The sequence below is a fragment of the Octodon degus genome, unplaced genomic scaffold, assembly GCF_000260255.1.
Source record: "Octodon degus isolate 3935 unplaced genomic scaffold, OctDeg1.0 scaffold00228, whole genome shotgun sequence".
Taxonomy (NCBI): Eukaryota; Metazoa; Chordata; class Mammalia; order Rodentia; family Octodontidae; genus Octodon; species Octodon degus.
Genome location: NW_004524804.1, coordinates 699,674 through 717,737, shown reverse-complemented (window position 1 = coordinate 717,737; position 18,064 = coordinate 699,674). Strand labels below are relative to the sequence as shown.

General features: G+C 42.9%; 1 protein-coding gene across 3 annotated transcripts in view; it reads right to left on the bottom strand.

Moving 5' to 3' along the window:
* Rapgef2 (Rap guanine nucleotide exchange factor 2) overlaps positions 1 to 18,058 on the bottom strand; it is a 225,185-nt gene extending 207,127 nt beyond the window's left edge. For all 3 annotated transcript variants that reach the window (XM_023705753.1, XM_023705754.1, XM_012517899.2), the window contains exon 1: positions 17,969 to 18,058. In XM_023705753.1, the coding sequence (XP_023561521.1) occupies positions 17,969 to 18,037 (69 nt within the window). In that variant the 5' untranslated portion in view covers positions 18,038 to 18,058. The remainder of the gene's footprint in view (positions 1 to 17,968) is intronic.
* Between the last annotated feature and the right edge of the window lie 6 nt (positions 18,059 to 18,064).

Below are 18,064 nucleotides of genomic sequence, written 5' to 3'. Positions count from 1 at the left end.
AGGGGAGAGGAGGGGAGGGGAGGGGAAAGAAAGAAAGAAATGAAGGGCGGGCGGGCAGGCCAGGAACATAGTTTAGTGGTAGACACTCTGTGGCTTGTTCCCCAACACTAAGAGAATAGAAGAAAGGCCACAAAACTGAAGACAGCAACTTAGACCAAATTATGCCCTTCAGAGAAGCAAATTTTCATGATTTAGAAATATTATACTGGGTGAAGTCTGGCTAAGGAATATGAAACATACATTAGACATAGTATCTTTAAAAAGTTCTATGAAGTTGTATTTAACAATATTATTTGTAGAAATAAAATTTCTCTTCTCTCAGTGTGCATATGAAAACACCACCAGGAGATATTTATTAGAGTTACTAAAAGTCCTACTCCTTTGGCTATATTTAGAAAGAAAAAAATAACTCAGACAAGAGAACTTTGCTTTTGCTGTTTCTAAATACTGGGAAATGAGCCCAGAGTAAGTCCTCTCCGTGTAAAGCTATGGCTTCAGCACAAGACTACAGGCTTGTAATTACACAAGACGTGCTAGATCTTCAGCCCTGCAATCAGCTAAAGTCTCATCTGCAGCAAGACAAAGGCAACAGTACAGTGGCAAAATCCCACCTCACCCCTCACTCTTCACATCTACTCACCTCCAAATACCAATGCCAACTTAAAGTCACTGTCATCATAAAGACACTCACATACCCCGCCCTGCAATCGTAATTGATCATTAAGAATGGCAAATTCAGGCTGGGGCAAGAGCTCAGCAGTCTAAGCGCCTGCCTGGCAAGTGCAAGAGCCCACGTTCATTCCCCAGTACTGAATGTCATGCCAGCCCCACACCAAGCTGGTCACTGAAACGAGGCACAGTGGTGCATGCACCAAATTAAAAAAAAAGAGTGGTAAAGTCCCTGATTTCCAGGCTTGCGGTGTGTGCTCCTACCCTGAGGGCCTGGCCTCCCCTCCTGGCCACCCTTTGCCCTGCTCCAGCAGCTCTCTGCCTGCAGGAAGTTTCCAAGGATCCCCACATACCAGGCCCACCGAGACCCAGTACAGCAGGAGGAGACTGTAGGAGCTGGTCAGTCAGTCAACCAGAGGACAGGGAAGCCACCAGAGCAGCACACCACCTTCCACAGAATACATGCGAGGTAGGGAGGAGTCAGTACTGTAACAAGCAAAATGCAAAATTAAACCTCCCATCACAAAAGCTAACAATCTTATTAAGACTCAGGAAATGTGCTGCACTGAGTGGGTAATTTGGTACATATTCAGTTTAAATGTTTCCAAAACGTCTACTATAATTATTAGCAAAATAAAAGCTAGAAGTATTTACTTATGAAGGCAAAACACAAGTAGGAAAAAGAAGGCTGGTGGATGAATAAATTTAGAAATCTGTTTTTATTTTATTTCTTTAATTTTTTATTGATTTGGTACAGGGTCTCACTAAGCACTTCAGACTCATAGTGCTCCTCCTGTCTCAGCCTCTCCAGCACTGGGATTACAGACATGCACTACTATACTCAGTTTTGGTGACTGGTATGGTGCACTGGGACAATACGTGGTACTGTAGATCGAACCGGTTCCTTGCACTTGCCAGGCAGGCACTTAGACTGCTGAGCTATCTCCCAAGCCCATGTTTTCATTTTCTATATGACTGGATATATCACCTTAATCTGCATATAGTGTTTATTTCTGAGGCAACAAATCTGTTTTCTATGGAGCCAAAAAGCAAACAAACCCACAAAACTTCTTCCAAGTTATTTTGCCTTGGGAGAAATAAGAATTGAAAATGTGTGACACAGCAGCACAGTGGCACACACCTGGTACTCATCTCAAGAGGAAAAGGAGGGGCCGGGGAGATGGCTCAGTAGAATAAGCGCTTCCCTGGCAAGCGCAAGGGCCAGAGTTCAATCCCAGGTTCCACCAAAAAAAAGGAAAAGAGAAAAAAGGAAAAAAAAAAAAGAAAGAAAAAAGAAAGATTGTGACATGCACTGCACACTAAGCTCGGAGTGCGAGGCCAAGGGCCCCTGATGTTTTTTTCCAGTGCAAACTGGGGGTGACAGGTTGGAATTAACCAACTGCAACTTCCCTGAAGTGCTCACTCAAGAACTCAAGCAACTGACTGCTACCCCCAGAAATTTATTTTCTATGTAAACAAACCCTTAGAATAAGAACATTATAGGAAACATGTGCACATTCTGAGCAATTCACCACCCAGAGGCCAGTATGCTGCCCAGCACTGGAGCAGGAGCACTGACTCCCAGAAGTACCCAGAACTACACACTGTGAATGGCCCTAACTAAGGCAGCTCTCCAATGCAGCGCACCTATGACAGAAAATACACACACTTCTAAGTGCCACAATTGGACCCGAGAGGAAGACAAGTGCTCCCGAAGCAAGCCATCCCAACGGCTGGAAGGAGCCTGCTGAGACCTGCGCACTCTGAGGGAGGGAGGGCCCATGCCACACGCTCCCCAGGGATAGCACTGCAGAGCCACACAGGGAAGAAACCTCTGCCAGTGCCAGTGCCGGTGTCCTGTGGGGCTCTGCAGACCACACCAGGGTCACATGGCAGTAGGGAAGGAGCTGAGGACTGCGAACAAAACATTCCCTCAGCTGAGTTCTAATGACACCACCAAAGAGTGCTGCTGCCTTCTGCCTGGGGCCACCCACAGTCTGCTCACCCCAAACCAGAGGACAAAGCAGTTTGCTAGCTGTGTCCCAAGATACACAGGAATTAACTGATTGACCACTGGTGTTTACTTCCTCTATGTAGAAGTCCATACTAGATCATGAGTTTTCAGAATATTTTTATTGAAAAAAAAAATGTTTACTGGTCCACCTCTTTTGTCCAACTAAGATTAAACAAGATGGCCTCCCCCAAAGTCCCACTTCTGGACCATCCACAGTTGTATGAGATAAAACAAGAACCACTGGCCAGTTCACTGGCTCCACACCACACGTGGGACCAATCCTGAGGCTGGTCAGGGCACCATCTGGGACTTCCTGGGAAGGTGGGGAGGGATTCTGCAGATTTTAGCCTCAAAGATAGCCAGCATCTCTGAAGAGAAAATCCAAGTCTCAATGCTTCAAAACTCAAAATTTTGAGCTTATTTACTGGTGGCACACTGGCACACACTAATAATCCCAGCTACCTAGGAAACTGAGGCAGGAAGATGACAATTTTGAGGCCAGCCTGGATTACAAATATAGATCATGTCAAAAAAAAAGCAAACCTTTTGGAGTTCCACACAATGAAATTTTGTTTCATTCACAAAAATACTTAAAATACCTTGGTGGACTGACCACTGGTGGTCAACTTGTAATACCCAGCTGAACAGAGTCAGCATGGTGCTGGATATGGTAGTTCCACTTGAGGACTCTGGCCAGCAGGATAAAAGGGGAAGTGAAGAGGAAGACAGTGCTGTTGATCCTCCTGGAAATGCTTGTCACACTGGTTTTCCTAATATGAAGTTGGCTGTCCGCATTGCCAGAGCATCATGGGTCCTCACTGTCGCTGAGGATGGCTATGGTTCTCTTCGGGGGAGCTCTGGTCCTTACCTCCAGCATCCCGTCCAGGCTCCAGTGCAGATCCCTCAGCCTGCTGGCACAGACCCTTCACCCGCGGGCACAGACTTCCTAGCTTCCACTACCGACCTCGGGGCCTTCCCAGTGCAGATCCTTGGTACAGACTTGCATGGCACATGGCCGTGGGCTCTAGGTCTTCAGCAGGACTCATGGCAGGACACTGCTGTGGGCTCTGGGCTCTGGGCCTCAGCTGGAGTCTTTGGGTCTCCAGTGCATGGACAGATCTCTCACACTCCCCTGCATCTGACTTCTTGGGTGGATATTAAAAAGTAATCCTATAAATTATGTGTCCTATATTAAACTGCTTCCCTTGCAAACCCTTACTACCACAAATACTACATAAAATTACCTGCTGGCTATGTGTGTGAAAGGTATGTATGAAAACATAAACTGAATTCCATGTTTAGACCTGAGTCTCACTTTCAGCATATTTCATTATGTATGGCCAAATATTTGAAAATTTTAAAAAAAAATCTCAAATTCAAAACAAGTCTGGTTCCAGCTTATTTGGATAGGTCATACCGGCTATGTTTTCTTCCACAAGGAAGAGTGGTTAAATGTCAAAGTTAAAAATAAAAGAGGTTAAAAGTAGAAGGCAATGAAGTGGATGTTAAATGTTACTTTAAGTTGCTTCTCACTAAAACTTTATAAAATAAAAAGTTACTTAGAATACGTTTCAATAATAGCTTATTTTATACTCTGGTTTCTCTTCAGATCGTAATAATAGCTTATTTTTTCTCAAGTTTTGCAGGTAAATCAATATGCAAAGCAATATTTCACTGTAGCATAATCTGGTTCTAACAATATCCCCTAACAATGTATTTGTATATAGGTAATTCTACAACCAAAAATAATCAAATCTATTCCGTGACTCATCCACATGGCTGCACTGATAAAGGTTCTACAATCTGAGGTACAGGATCTCAGGACAAATCCTGAGGGCATTTCACTGACCTTCTCAGACCAAAAAGCTACAACTCTTGTTGCATAGGTCCTGCTTTACCTTGGTCTTAACCATCCAGTAGAAAAGTATGAAGTCGAAATATAAGAAATAAAGCCATGCTGTTATGTTGAGCTGTGGGGGACTCAGGTCAATAATTTCTGACATTGCCAGTTATACAGAAGACCCAATGCTATTATGGGCTACTGGACTCTGTTAGAATATTTTGCTGAGTTTACACACCTATAATATTCAATAACGGAACTTAGAAAAAGTGGGGTATACCGATGAATGTCCATTTTGTATCTGTGTATTCAAAGAGGTTGGGATAGATATATAGTTGCATTCTCTTAATGAATAGAATGATTTGTTCTAATGGTGTTTGTAAATAGGATCACAAGTCCGCATCTTGTACAGCAATTAACCACTAAGAAGAATATATGCAGTGTATTATTTGTTGAAACTGTACTTCCGATTTGATTTGAAACTGTCTCATTGCTATCTGTTTATCAATAAAACTTTGAAAAAAAATAATCAAATCTATTAAAATGGTCAAGGCTAAGCTCTCTAGTATCAATACAATCAATAGATTAGATCCAGACATAAAAACTGAATTTTATAATTTAGGTATGTCCTTAAAATTACTCATCATGAGAAGCAAAATCTCAATAACTGCATAGTAAAACAAGGCACAGAGCTCAGAGTATGAATTCACACACCTTGTTAAATGCCAATGAAAATCTCATGTAAAAGTTTCAGAATACTAGCACAAAGAGGATTAAACTCGCAGGGAGGTAAGTGCCTAGCAAATAAAAATATCTGCACAACAAAGTTACTAATTGCTATAACGTACTTATTACAGAAATTGAACCAAAACTTACTGCTCCTTTTCAGTTTTTATTCAATTTCCTATTAATATAAGTATACAATTACATTCTTCCCTGTAACCATCAACTCTCAGGAAAGCTAGATCAAGTCATTACACATGTATCAGCTCCAAGCACTGAGCTGCAGAGATGAGCAGCAAGTTGCAACCCAATAAACGCCATATTCCAAATTAACCCATTTTACACGAACTGAGATCCTCTCTCAGACTCCAAGTTCAGATAAATGTTATTTTCCCAACAAAATAAAAACAGGATGGGGGTGCATGAGCTACATTCCCATACCTTTCCATGCTGAGATGGGGCCTAAGTCACTAAATTGGTGGGGCTGGGCTCAATCCAGTGGTCCTCCTGCCTGTGTCTCCCAGAGTGCTGGAACAACAAACTCTCCCAGCCAGGACAGTACTTTAAGGACAACAAAGCGCCCTACTCTCCAATCTAATCTAACATTTCTAGTTACTAGCTGCTGATAGCAAATTGTCTATCCAATGGCACAACACAGTATTAAAACCTATTTAAGACCAATGTAATTCTGTAAATTGTGAATACAATCAGAAAAATCCCACAACTAGACATCAATTATTTTAAGGACATAGTACATATTTAAATGTTTAGTAGTAAAGATTAAGACCAATGTAATTCTGTAAATTGTGAATACAATCAGAAAAATCCCACAACTAGACATCAATTATTTTAAGGACATAGTACATATTTAAATGTTTAGTAGTAAAGATAATCTTGTATTCAAAATGAAGCCATTTTTCCAAAAGATAAAACTTTACAATATTCAACAAAGTACAGAAAGCTCTATTTAGTTTCTTTTCCATTTATTTTATATATAAATTATGTATTTATTAAAAGTACTGATTTAGCTTGTGGAAGAAATGTTAAGTTGAAATCTTAATATCCTACAAAAATGACAAAGTATTCATATTGCTATAAGCAGAAATATCAGAGTGAAGTAAAACTCTTAGAATTTTAAAAATACATTTAAAATAAAAGAGACTGATTAAGAAAATATCTTAAGTTTGTAAAATTTTAAATCAATAGATGAAATGTTCAGAACCCAGTTATCACTGGAACCATTCAGATTACTTGCAATGTTTATACGTAAGATTTATACATAAGACCCACCTAAATATTTTTTTGTTGCTGTATTTTAGGGAAAGGTCTACAGGGTGTTCAGGGTCTCACTACTAGATGGGACTGTTAACTGCCTTTGAAAAGCTGGGATTACAGGCACGCATCACAACACCCAGTTTCAACAGCCCTCTCAGCACACCCCAGGGGTGGGGCTGGCACGACAGGCAAGGGGATTGAACCCCTAGCCCCTGTGCCTCCTTGCAGGTGCTTTAATCCACTGAGCTATTTGGCAGGCTCTTGCACCTAAATATTTTTATCCTACTTGAAAGACTGAAGCCCAACCTTCTCGAACCCAAGGTCAACACCATGATCCCAAGACTGTAGCTGTATTACTGTAGCATTGATTCCCCGAAGCGTTCAAAGAGGTCTCCCAGAATCTCTGTATCACCTTATTCCTATCACCTATTTCCTGTGCAAAGTATAAGGACGGCTGTGATCTTTACCTTTCTCCCTGTCATTCTCTACTATCCAGGCTAAAAAACAAAGCACTCTTGCAGCCTCCTCTGCAGCCAAGAGTCACTGGCACACAGCTTTAGCCAATCAAAATTTAAATTAAAAAAAAAAAAAAATTAGAAACCCACTTCACAAGAAGAGGCTTTTCAAACCCCTTCTCCACTTGGTGGCAGGCCCTCGGCACAGGACTGAAGACTGGCATACTGCTAAGCAGAGGTGTGGCACCTGCAGGAGCATAGGCCTGCACTGCACCGACTCGGCACCCATGGCACACGCAGCCCTGTAGTGGGTGCTGCCTGCCGTCACAGATACCTCACCAGCTCATGAGCCATTCTGGGGAGCAAGCCCTGAGATCTACTAATGGTCAGTGTATGTACAAGAGGAAACAAGAGCAGAGCAGTGAGTGGGAATGAAGTGTACTGCACACCCGAGACGAAGGCAGAGGCTTGAATATGCACTACTGCATGTGATCTTCACAATCTTATGAGTTTAGTAATGGCACTGCACCTAGCAATGGTAAAACTGTGCTCAATATTTTTAGAGAAACAGAATATTCAGGGAAAGCAAGATAGCTCAGTGGTCTAAAGCGCTTGCTTAGGCAAGCTTTGGCTAAGTGCAAGGACCAAGGTTCCCTGGCATGTGGCATCAACCCTGAACTGGCCATCAAAAAAAAGAAAAAACAGAGTATTTAAAACAAAGCTAAAAATAAATAAATAAAATAAAATAAAACAAAGCTGGGGTCTGGGATATAGCTTAGCGGCACAGCATCTGCCTGGCAAATACAAGTCCCTGAATTCAATTCCTGGTACCAAAAATAAATAAACAAAACAAAGCTACCCTTATTTACTCCAGGACTGACCCCCTTATTATTGTAATAGAATGCATCCTTCTGTAGATGAGAACAGAGGATATCGCGCATCACATATTCTAACCCTTACAGCAAAGTCTGGGGCCACCGCAGCACAGTGTTTACAGGCTGCGATGCCTCAGACTGGGATCCACCACGCTACACCTGTGTGACTCCACAGCCTCAGCTGACAGCTGCCTAGTCATAAGAGAAACACAGCAGTAACACTCAGAGTAACTATCTGTGAGCACAATCAAAACCAAAGCTGCAACTTCATCATCACACAGAACACAGAAGGTGGGGGCCAGCCCTTTCGTAGCAAGGCAGCTTTGCCATGCTGTTGTTTCTGTCCCGGTGACAGAGGCACAAACCACACCAGAGAGTAACTCCACTGTGCCAACTCAAGTCAGTGAGTTGGGGAGTCCATGTATGGGCTTAAAAAAACATTCGGGTCTCTAGGTACACTGTGTCTAAAAGAAGCCTTTCAATTAACTGCTAGTTTCAAAAACCTGCTGATGTTTCTCAGGATCATTGCCTTGCCCATCTTGTGCGTATAAATGTATGGCTTTGTCCCTGCCCTGTTTCCCAGCTTTTCTCCTTGCCCTCTCCTTGCTGTCCAACCCTCAAGTTCTCGCTTTCCTTTTAATTGTGTTATACCTTTCTTTTTGTATTTCTTCTTTTGAGTTCTTATACTAGAGAGACTATACGATATTTACACATGTGGGTCTGGTTTATTTCACTTAACTGTCCTATTAATCAGTTTTGAAACTGTCTCACTGATATTTGTTTCTCAATAAAATAAAAAAGAAAAGGAAAGAACCCTTTGTATCCCAAGCCCATGCATTAAGCCTAAATGCTGTAACACATACTAATGTATTTAATATTCACATCATTCTGAGTTTGGTAACATATCTACCACTAGTAAAATTTTTATCCATCGTTTTGACAAAAAAATATGTAAAATAAAGTTAACCTTATATGTGTGTGTATTTGTTTCAAATTTTCTTCAGTCAACACACTGCCTCAACCATTTCACTCATAATCCAATGTGTACAAACAAAATATTTAGCTAAGAGGTACTGGAGTCTTCAGTAAGAATAAAACACCAATCATTATACAATAAAAAAAATTTCAGAAATATTAATTTTGTAGCCCCTTTCCAAGGGTTCAAAGGAGCTCCAAAAATTATGCTTCCAGGGGCTGGGGAAACGGGTCAGTAGAATAAGCGCTTGCCTGGCAAGTGCAAGGGCCTGCGTTCAATCCCTGGTTCCACCAAAAAAACAAAAAAAAAAAAAAGAAAGAAAGAAAGAAAGAAAGAAAACAACAACAACAAAAAATTATGCTTTCATCTAAGCATAACACACCAGTATTCCCAGCCCTCTGTGAATCTGCAGGAGGATTACAAGTTCAAACCTAACCTGGGCAACTTACAGACTTGACAAGACCCTGTCTCAAAATGAAAAATAAGTAAAAAATAAAAAGTTAAAAACGGCTGGAAAAACAGATCAGTGCAAAAGCCTGGGTTTGAGCCCCAGTAACCCAGAGGAAAATAAAAAAGAAAAGCATCTTTCCTTTTTTTTTACTTTCAATTTTAAAATAAGCTGTGTCTTAAAAAAGTGATTAAAATCCCATGTCACCTGATTCCCATAGTCTGACATTTAAAGTAAGCAAAATACAATTATCTAGATAGTCAAATTTCACTCAGTTTCCCCTTCTGTCCACAACCTCTCACTGCACCTGGCCACCATACTGCCTCTGTTGTCTCCAATCTGCTTGGGCCACAGCACTTCTCCATCGTTCACACCATCAACAACTAGGGAATCATGGCAGTTGTTCTGAATCAAGCCTGAGTCCTTCCGATGTTTCCTCCATTTACATATGCACGTATTTCTAAAGCAGTAACACCAGAGTGGAAGTGTAGCTCCAGTAGTAAAGTGCTTATCTAGCTTGCACAATGCTCTGGATTGGAGCCACAGCACCACAAAGAAAAAAAGCTGTTTCCTTTGCAGCACACCCATATAGGACACATGATGTTAACATGTCTCACGACTGAGGACGTGAACTCTGATCATCACCTGACCTGTGACTCACCCTTCTGTCCAGCCCTGTAACTTTTTTTTTTTTTTTTTGCGGAACCAGGGATTGAACTCAGGCCCTTGCGCTTGCCAGCCCTGTAACTTGCAGTAGCCTTTTCAGTTGTCAGAGCAACTGCTGCAGCTTTATTGCACTGTGTCCAGCAGGGCTGGTGAAGCCTATCATCACAGCACTTTTGGAGGCTGAGGCAGAAAAGGTTGGGGGCTCACTGAGGGAACTCAAGTGAAGCCCTGCCTCGAAGTTTTACAAGGGCTGGTAACGTAGTCAGTGAGACGGCCCTGGGGTTCAAATCCCAATGTCACCAAAAGCAGAAAAGAAAACCTTTATTTTACTTAATAATGTCTGCAAAGTACAGGAGCAGTAATGCTGGCGATTCTGGAACTGCTCTACTAGTCACTGCTGTTGACCTCCTAAGGGGCCTAAATTAGGGGTCAGCACAGGTGTGTGCAACGCAGCTCACACATTCAGCAGGGGCTGCAGGTGCAGGCGCCCAGAGGGTTTCAGAACACAAGCCCTGCGGTCAGGCTCCTGTGTGCACCCATTAGGCTTCTTCTGCGTTGTAGTAAACAAGAAAGTACCTCAACTGGAGATCACATAATTGTTTCAAATGAGAGATTATGATAAGGCTAGCTTTATTACTTTTATTACCACTAATATAAATTCACACAGAACAAATCTATATTGAAATATCCCAAAGGTTCGTATTATCACAACTCTTGCTCACTGAAGACCTCTTTATCTTTGGTCTGTTTTATACACATTTCAGAATTCTCTCATTGTCACTACTGAAATCCATCTCACCTTGCCCACCACCACAATCCCTGGCATTGGTACATAAAGAACTCCAGTCCAAGCCATTCAATGACAACAACAAAAATTTGTTTTAACCAAGAGGTAATAAGCCTTAATTATGCTGAGAGAAAAGAACCAAACCCAAAAGGTCACACACTGTATGATGCCACCTATGTAACACTTCTGAAATGACAAACTTACACAGAACAGGCTGGAGGGTGTGGGGCAAGGACAGTGGCTGAGCTACACGGGCAACAAGAACGCTCCGCAGTGCAGGAAGCCACCCGGGCTGCGTCAGTGCCCACAGTAGAGGTGTACCCTGCACTCTACACCAACAGTAGAGGTGTGATCCTGCACTGCGCTATAAGAACCTGCAGCACAAAGGTACAGGACTCCGAATGGCTTCTCACAACTCAGGTGAATCTACACAAGTATGTACCTCAACGTACAAAGTTTCACATACTGATGATAGTAACAGGAAGTCATTTGTTCTAGAATAAATTTCAGGAAAACTCAGATAACCACCACAATACTCTAATCCTCATAGGCAAACTGGCTATTAGCTTCTAAGAAAGTTCCTTCCAGCCTCCTGCAAAGAGCACTTAGTGATAATTCTTATGTAGATCCCTTCTTTTTCACTGGCATGTTGAAGCAGAACACATGCTTATGGGATAGGGGAGAAAGTGAAAGGTGCCCATGACAGGTAATCAGGGTGAGTGCTAACTTCTCAAGGAAACCACCAAATGGAGCATAATGTGAATATTTAGTTCAATTCATTTAGCTGATATTAGATACTCAAGAAATTCCAAAGCTCCCCAATTTGACAAACTATAGGGTTTTGTCCAAAGACAAACAAAACCCTTCCTGTCACTGCCTCACTGCTCTGACATACTTTTCAGGTCCAGTGAGTATGAAACACAGAAACAGCTGAGCCAAGACAACGTAAGATGCAATGGGCTAAGCTTTCTCCTCCACACAACCTAACCCCACCAACAGCACCCCAAACATTTACAACCTGGAAGAGAAAAGGAAACATCTGAATGTGATAGGAAATGCACTTAGCATTTAACGCACTTAACCAGTTCATGCAGGTTAGTAAGCGCACAGGAAACCAAAAGTGGACTTTTTCAAAAGATAAAAACTTAATGGCTTAAACACTATGGCAATCAGCTTTTCTCCCTACAAGAGGTAACGTTATAACCAGTGAACTAACTTTATTATGTGTATTCTAAGCCTACAAAGAACATTGTATCTACCATAAATTGCTGCTCCTCCTGATTTACCAACATTAACCAATTTAAATCAAGAAAATGGGCAGAAGCCTGCTGGAGGCCCAGAGGTCATGACCCAATCCACACACACACACACACACACACACACACACACACACACACAGGCACGGAACTCCCAAGGCAGGAGGCCTCATGGCTGGGGCCAAGTGGAGGGTGCCCAAGGGGACTCTTCCTGGCCATGCGGTGAGCTCCCAGTGCTGTCACTGGCATGCTGAGTAGAAGCTAGAGTCTCTGGTTGGCCTGGTCAGGCACCAGAAACTTTAAACCCTAGCCAAAATTAACCCTTCCTCTCTGGAAGTTTATTGCCTCGGGTATTCGTCAGTGACAGAACATGACTAACACACGGATAAAAAGCCATTCAAAGATTGACTCTAGTCCCTACATTGGCCACCTCCAGTAAATGTGGCTTTTTGTGAATAAATAAATCACTTCCCTTTAAGAGTCAGGAGCTCTTCAATGCTCCCAAACATTACAGATTAAGGAATGCTATTAGATTTAGCACAATTTCCAGAGAAAGCAGGTAAAATTGGCCCCCTCCTCCCAATGGTCTGATTTGCATTTTTTATTTTATAATGGTGCCCAAGTGATCTAGGCACCAGATTCAAACTTCCCTGGGCTACAAGGTGTGGCATGTGACGATGCTCTCTCCAGACCTCGAAGTGACTCATCACTCTCATGGCCACTGTCACCAAGCACAGCACAGTGTGCCAATAAGCTACAGATTAGGAGCCTGGGCCTAGCTCAGTCCTTTGAGTGGCTGCTTCCACAAAGCTGTCAGCCTCAGGTGGCTGGAGTTCGAACCTCACAACTCTCCCGCTGGCCAAAGGGGCCCTGAAGGCATGCGAGGAACCAAAAAAAAAAAAAAAAAGAAAAAAAAAATCCAATAAGCTACAGATGTCCCTCAGGTCAAATGTAGTCAAAATGTAACTCATGATATGTGGGTAAGACTGTATTCCATGTTAGATTTTCAAATGCTCACATAATAAAAGAGATCAATCATTTAAGGAAAAAAAGTGTAAGTAAAAAAGGGAAAAAATCTTTAAAAATCAAGAAAATTATATTTAACAACTTATATTCTTCTGTGAACTAGGAAATGCCCATCATTTTCTGTTCCACCATCAGGCTGTCCCAGCAAATTGCAAGTGTGACCTCACACAGTAAGTTGCTGCTACCCACAGACACACTCAGCTAGCCCATTCTTCCTGTCTCCACTGTGTGCCACAGCCGGAGAATGACGTCGGGTTCTAGAGAGATTCTTGGCCACCCCTGCTGCGCTCCACACCAGCTCCACCACCCTCCCCACTCCTCCAGGTGGGTCTGGAACAAGGTTTCCGACACCTGTGCTCCCAAGCCTCAACACACACTCATCGAAGAAGTCCAGCGTTAAAGTGCCTTTGCCACCAACATACCACAGCCACGCACAGGTCACTGCATTCCTTGAGGGACAAGTGCTTCCTTTCCAAATTTAGGGTAGCTAAATAATAGGTATTTTAATAATATGCTAAAATAAAAGTTACCGTTAGGCAATAAATTATTAATGTACTTAAACTCATAAGGCAATCTCCAGAAATGATGAGGAAACTACTACTAAAAATGGAGTGAAGAGAAAAAGTATGCTACAAAACGCAGATATCACAAAACTACTGACTATGGCCAGTTTCAAAGTCACTTGGGCTTAAAATTTACAAAGTAACAACTTCTTTCAAAGTTTTGGGTTTTTTCTTTTTTTTTTTTTTTTTTGCAGAAACGGGAACTGAACTCAGACCCTTGCGCTTGCCAGGGAAGTGTTTATTCTATTGAGCCATCTCCCCAGCCCCTCTTTTAAAGTTTTCATTTGTAAAGCAGAAGCAGTCTGTTTCTAAAAGGTTAGCCTACCAGGAATATAATCCCAGCACTTGGGAGGCTGAGGGAGGAAAATCACAAATTCAGGGCAAGCCTAGATTACATAACAAAACCCTGTCTCCAAGAAGCAAATACAGAAATAAACAAATAAATATCCTTATTACAGATAATCAGTGTCTATGTGAGGCCTATCTCATTCTTACTTCTGTGACCTGAATTTCAAAGCTCCCCAAAGGAGAAGACCCTATGAGATCATTTAAATCCCCTCAAATGAAACTGTTTACAGGTCCACAGGAGCACTACAAAAGTCTGAGGCAGGAGGATCCCAAGTGCGAGCCCAACTTGGGCAATGCAGCACTTAACAAGACTCCGTCTCAACATGCAGAAAAGAGCTGCAGGTATATACCTCAGCGGGAAGCCCTGAGTTTCATCTCCAGTACCACAAATAACAGAATGTGTTTTCTTAGGAAGCAACAGTTTGATTTCAAGAACTGAGCTTTGTAGCCAGTGCACCCTCCTTATTGGACAGCAAAATCATTCATGAAATGACCGTGAGAGGAGACTGCCACTGGCTTTGTTTTTACTCTATGTTCCCTTACTGGGGTATGAGGAGCAAATTCTGCCAACCAAGCAGTACTGTTCTATGACTCCTGCAGTCTGAAAAAGCTGGTGTTAGCAGAGCTTCGCAGAGTTCTGCACACAGACCCATTCTGAGTCTCAGCCAGGCACATAAAGCCAATTACACACTGTGAGTTACTAAATGCTGTAGGGATTATCTAATGGATTTGAAGCATCTACTGATTTTGCAAAAGAATGTTAATTTTTGTCACAAATTAATTTTAGGTCCTCACTTATTCAGTGACATGTTGAACCACAGTGAAATATTTTAGTTATAAATGTGATTTTAACCAATAAATTCATATATCATTGTTATGGAATTTAAGTGCTTGAGGTCAAACCATTTCTCCACAGGACAAACTTCTCAAACTGATGCCAGTGTGTACTATGGAATAAAAAAGAAAACACTAAGAAACAAATATTACTAGAACCAATCAAGATAAAGCCAATAAACCTGATGCCGCTCCACAAAAAGAGATAAAATAAAAATATACACTGTCAGATGAAAAAAATTAGACTATTTATAAACAATGGTAAAAAGAAAACTTAAATGGAAAATTTGACTGCAATACACACAATCCTCCCCCTAAATTTGAAAGTTAAATATTCATCAGATGTGCTCGTTTGTGAAAATTCTCATAATTTCAAGTTCTCTGGACTAAAGTTTGTTTTATTTGCCAGCCCCCTTGTTTACAACACAAGAGAAAATGTACTGAGTGACATCGCAAAGAATTGTTTCTGCTCTGACAGAAACCCTCTTGGCAGACACCTCCATGAGCTGCACCTCAACCAAAAGGCTACTGGCCCAGGAAACTGTAACAGTTGTACTTACTGACCAGGAGGCATGAGATCTATTTTACACATTCTATTTTTAAAAGTAACTTTTACAACTAGCCAAAAACTCATAGAGTAGGTCTTCAAACAATTTAGCAATAAATTTTCCACCTGAAAAACTAAAAACATTAAGCATTTAAACACTTGACAAGCAACTTCAAGGAGCCTGAACGCCACAAGGTAACAAAAGTTTAGAACAATCTTTTTTTTCCCCCTGTATAAAACCTTAGGAAAGTAAAGCTATTTGTAATTTATTTACATATTTTACTACATTAAATTGCTCTGGTGACCACAATTCTCATTTGATTAAAGACACAAATCCAAACAGCGAATAAAGCAATAAAGTACTATTCTTCAACAGAAGTACATTTAAAAATACCACATAAGAAGAATGTTTCTTACTCATTATTTTCAAGATTGATGTATGTGATTTTAGAAAAGTGCCCCACCACCTAGAACTGAGGCTTGCAGACACACAGATTTGACAATCACTGGATTAATAATGACTCTTCCCTCCACTTACAGTACCAAGACAAACTTCAGTGTCTGGATCTGAATAGCTTAGGCCCACTTCACAGGCATACCTGAAAAGCTCTTAACATATCCGAGTCCCTGAGACTCTCCCACCCAAGTCTCTTCTCCACACTTCTTAGGTTACAGTAGGGACATCAAGATTGCTTCCAGGCAACTGACTGACCTAAATACAGAGTTTGGAGGAGGTACAAGGCTGCTCTGTTCAATAAAAATTAAAAAAAAAAAAAAAAAACTGAACGTAAAGAAAACTTCTGTACTGTATTATTTTTTAAGCACCTTCTTTAAGCTGTTACAAGCCTCACAAACTTCTTCATCCAGTGTGAAACAGCAAAAGGCTCCACAGCAAAACTCCTAGTTCATGTTCCTCTGTCCATGACACCAAGCTTACCTAACAGGGCTTTTTCAATTATTTCACTACAACTTACAGAGCAGACAGTCCTTACAGAAAACCTTCCAGCCCTGCATTAACAAGGCCCAGCACTTTTCTACCTTAAGTTTCAAAGTTGTAGAAGATGAATGATTTCTGACAAGATGGAAAACACATTTCAAAATTCTTTCTCTTTAGGGCCATAAATAAACGTGGAGGTTTGCATTAGAGAAAAGCCAAATGAGCTTCCAAGTCATTAGCGCTGGCAAGTGTCATTCAGGACGTTGGGTGGCTAGTGGGTTTGGGGCCCTGAGGCTCAGGCAGGGCGCCTCGCGGGATCAATGGACCCTCCAAGGCCAGCGGTGACTGGCCCACTCACTCCTGCCTGTTTTCCACGACTGGCACAGGGACTGGCACGGGTCGCAGAGCGTAACAGTCCGTTTATTCAGCACAGGCCTCGGGCGGTCACACAGTCACACAGGAGGTTTGGTCTCTGAGTCTTCTGGCCAGCTGATCCACGCCCTCACCTGAGTTTCGCTCCTTGTTATTTCTCTAATCAGCCAAGCAAAGCACCCTCCCCAGCCCTGCATTTCCACTCTGGCCTCTGACGTCACTTTCTGAGGAGCCCGAAGCAGGTTCTAATATTTTCAGCTCAAGAGATTTCACCAGTAGTTAAAACACGGCTGAGAAACTTGCTCTTCCTCCACCCTGCGGCCGGGAATGTGCACTTTCCGGTGCAGCGGACTGCTACAAGTGGACAGCCTAAAACGCCGGAGAAGGAAGGAGCTCAGCGGCCGGGCACCCCAAGGCAGGTACAAACCACCCATGATCCTGCACATGTGACCGCTCTGACAGGCAAAACGAAAACCCAAAGACAGCACCAGGTGCCACTCTCGGGCTCTGTGCAAAGGCAACGAGTGGATAATTCTATTTCACTTCTTCCTCCCCATGTTAAATTATCTCGTCAGAGAATGAATGAGCATTTGGATCCAAACACAGCATCCAACATCTAGGCAAAACAAAGCAGCACCTCCTGTACACTAACCCCCGATGTGCCCGCGGTCGCAGGGCCAGGACTCATCCCCAGCAGGAAGGCCAGAGGGATCCCCAGGGGCACTGTCCGAAAGCACAGGAATACGTGTCATTATCCAGTCAGCAACTAAAAGCAAAGAAAATCAAACCACCACCTTTTCAAAAATTGTCCCCGTTGCAACCCACACCCACCCCGTCAGCAATCCCTCCACTTAAATCCGAGAATGAGAAACCCGAGGGCAAACAATGAACAAAGGTTAACAAACTTATCTAATTTTGACAAGGTTGTGCAACAGCGAAAGAATCCGCAGGATGCCCTTCCTGGGGATGTTTTCCAGCGCGCCTGCCCTGCGGTTGGGGCTGCAGCTCCAACTCAAATCACCAGCCTGGCTACTCAACTTTCTGACCCCTTTCACGGAAAACTGCTCCCGTTTTCGAAAGCGTGAACATTAAATAAACACACAAACACCCGCGTGGCTCGCTTCGCAAGGTCAACAGGATCTGTCTCGCACAGAGCCACACGAGTTTCGTCCCTGCCTCATCGAACACCCCTGAGCCCCGGGCAGCAGAGCACGCGCAGAGGAGGCAGGGGGCAGGGGGCGCGGGGCGCACCCCGAGATCCGGCCCCGCGCGCGGCCACAGGGCGGGAGAAGAGAAGAGGGGCGCGGGTCCGGCGGGGCGGGGCGGAGCGGAGCGGAGCGCAGCGCGGGGGCCTCACCTGCGGGGTGCGCTCGGCCGGGTTCTTCATCACCGCCTGGCGGAAGCTGTTATCCACGTAGGACGCCATGGCCCACGGGCCAGCGCTGCTCCCGCC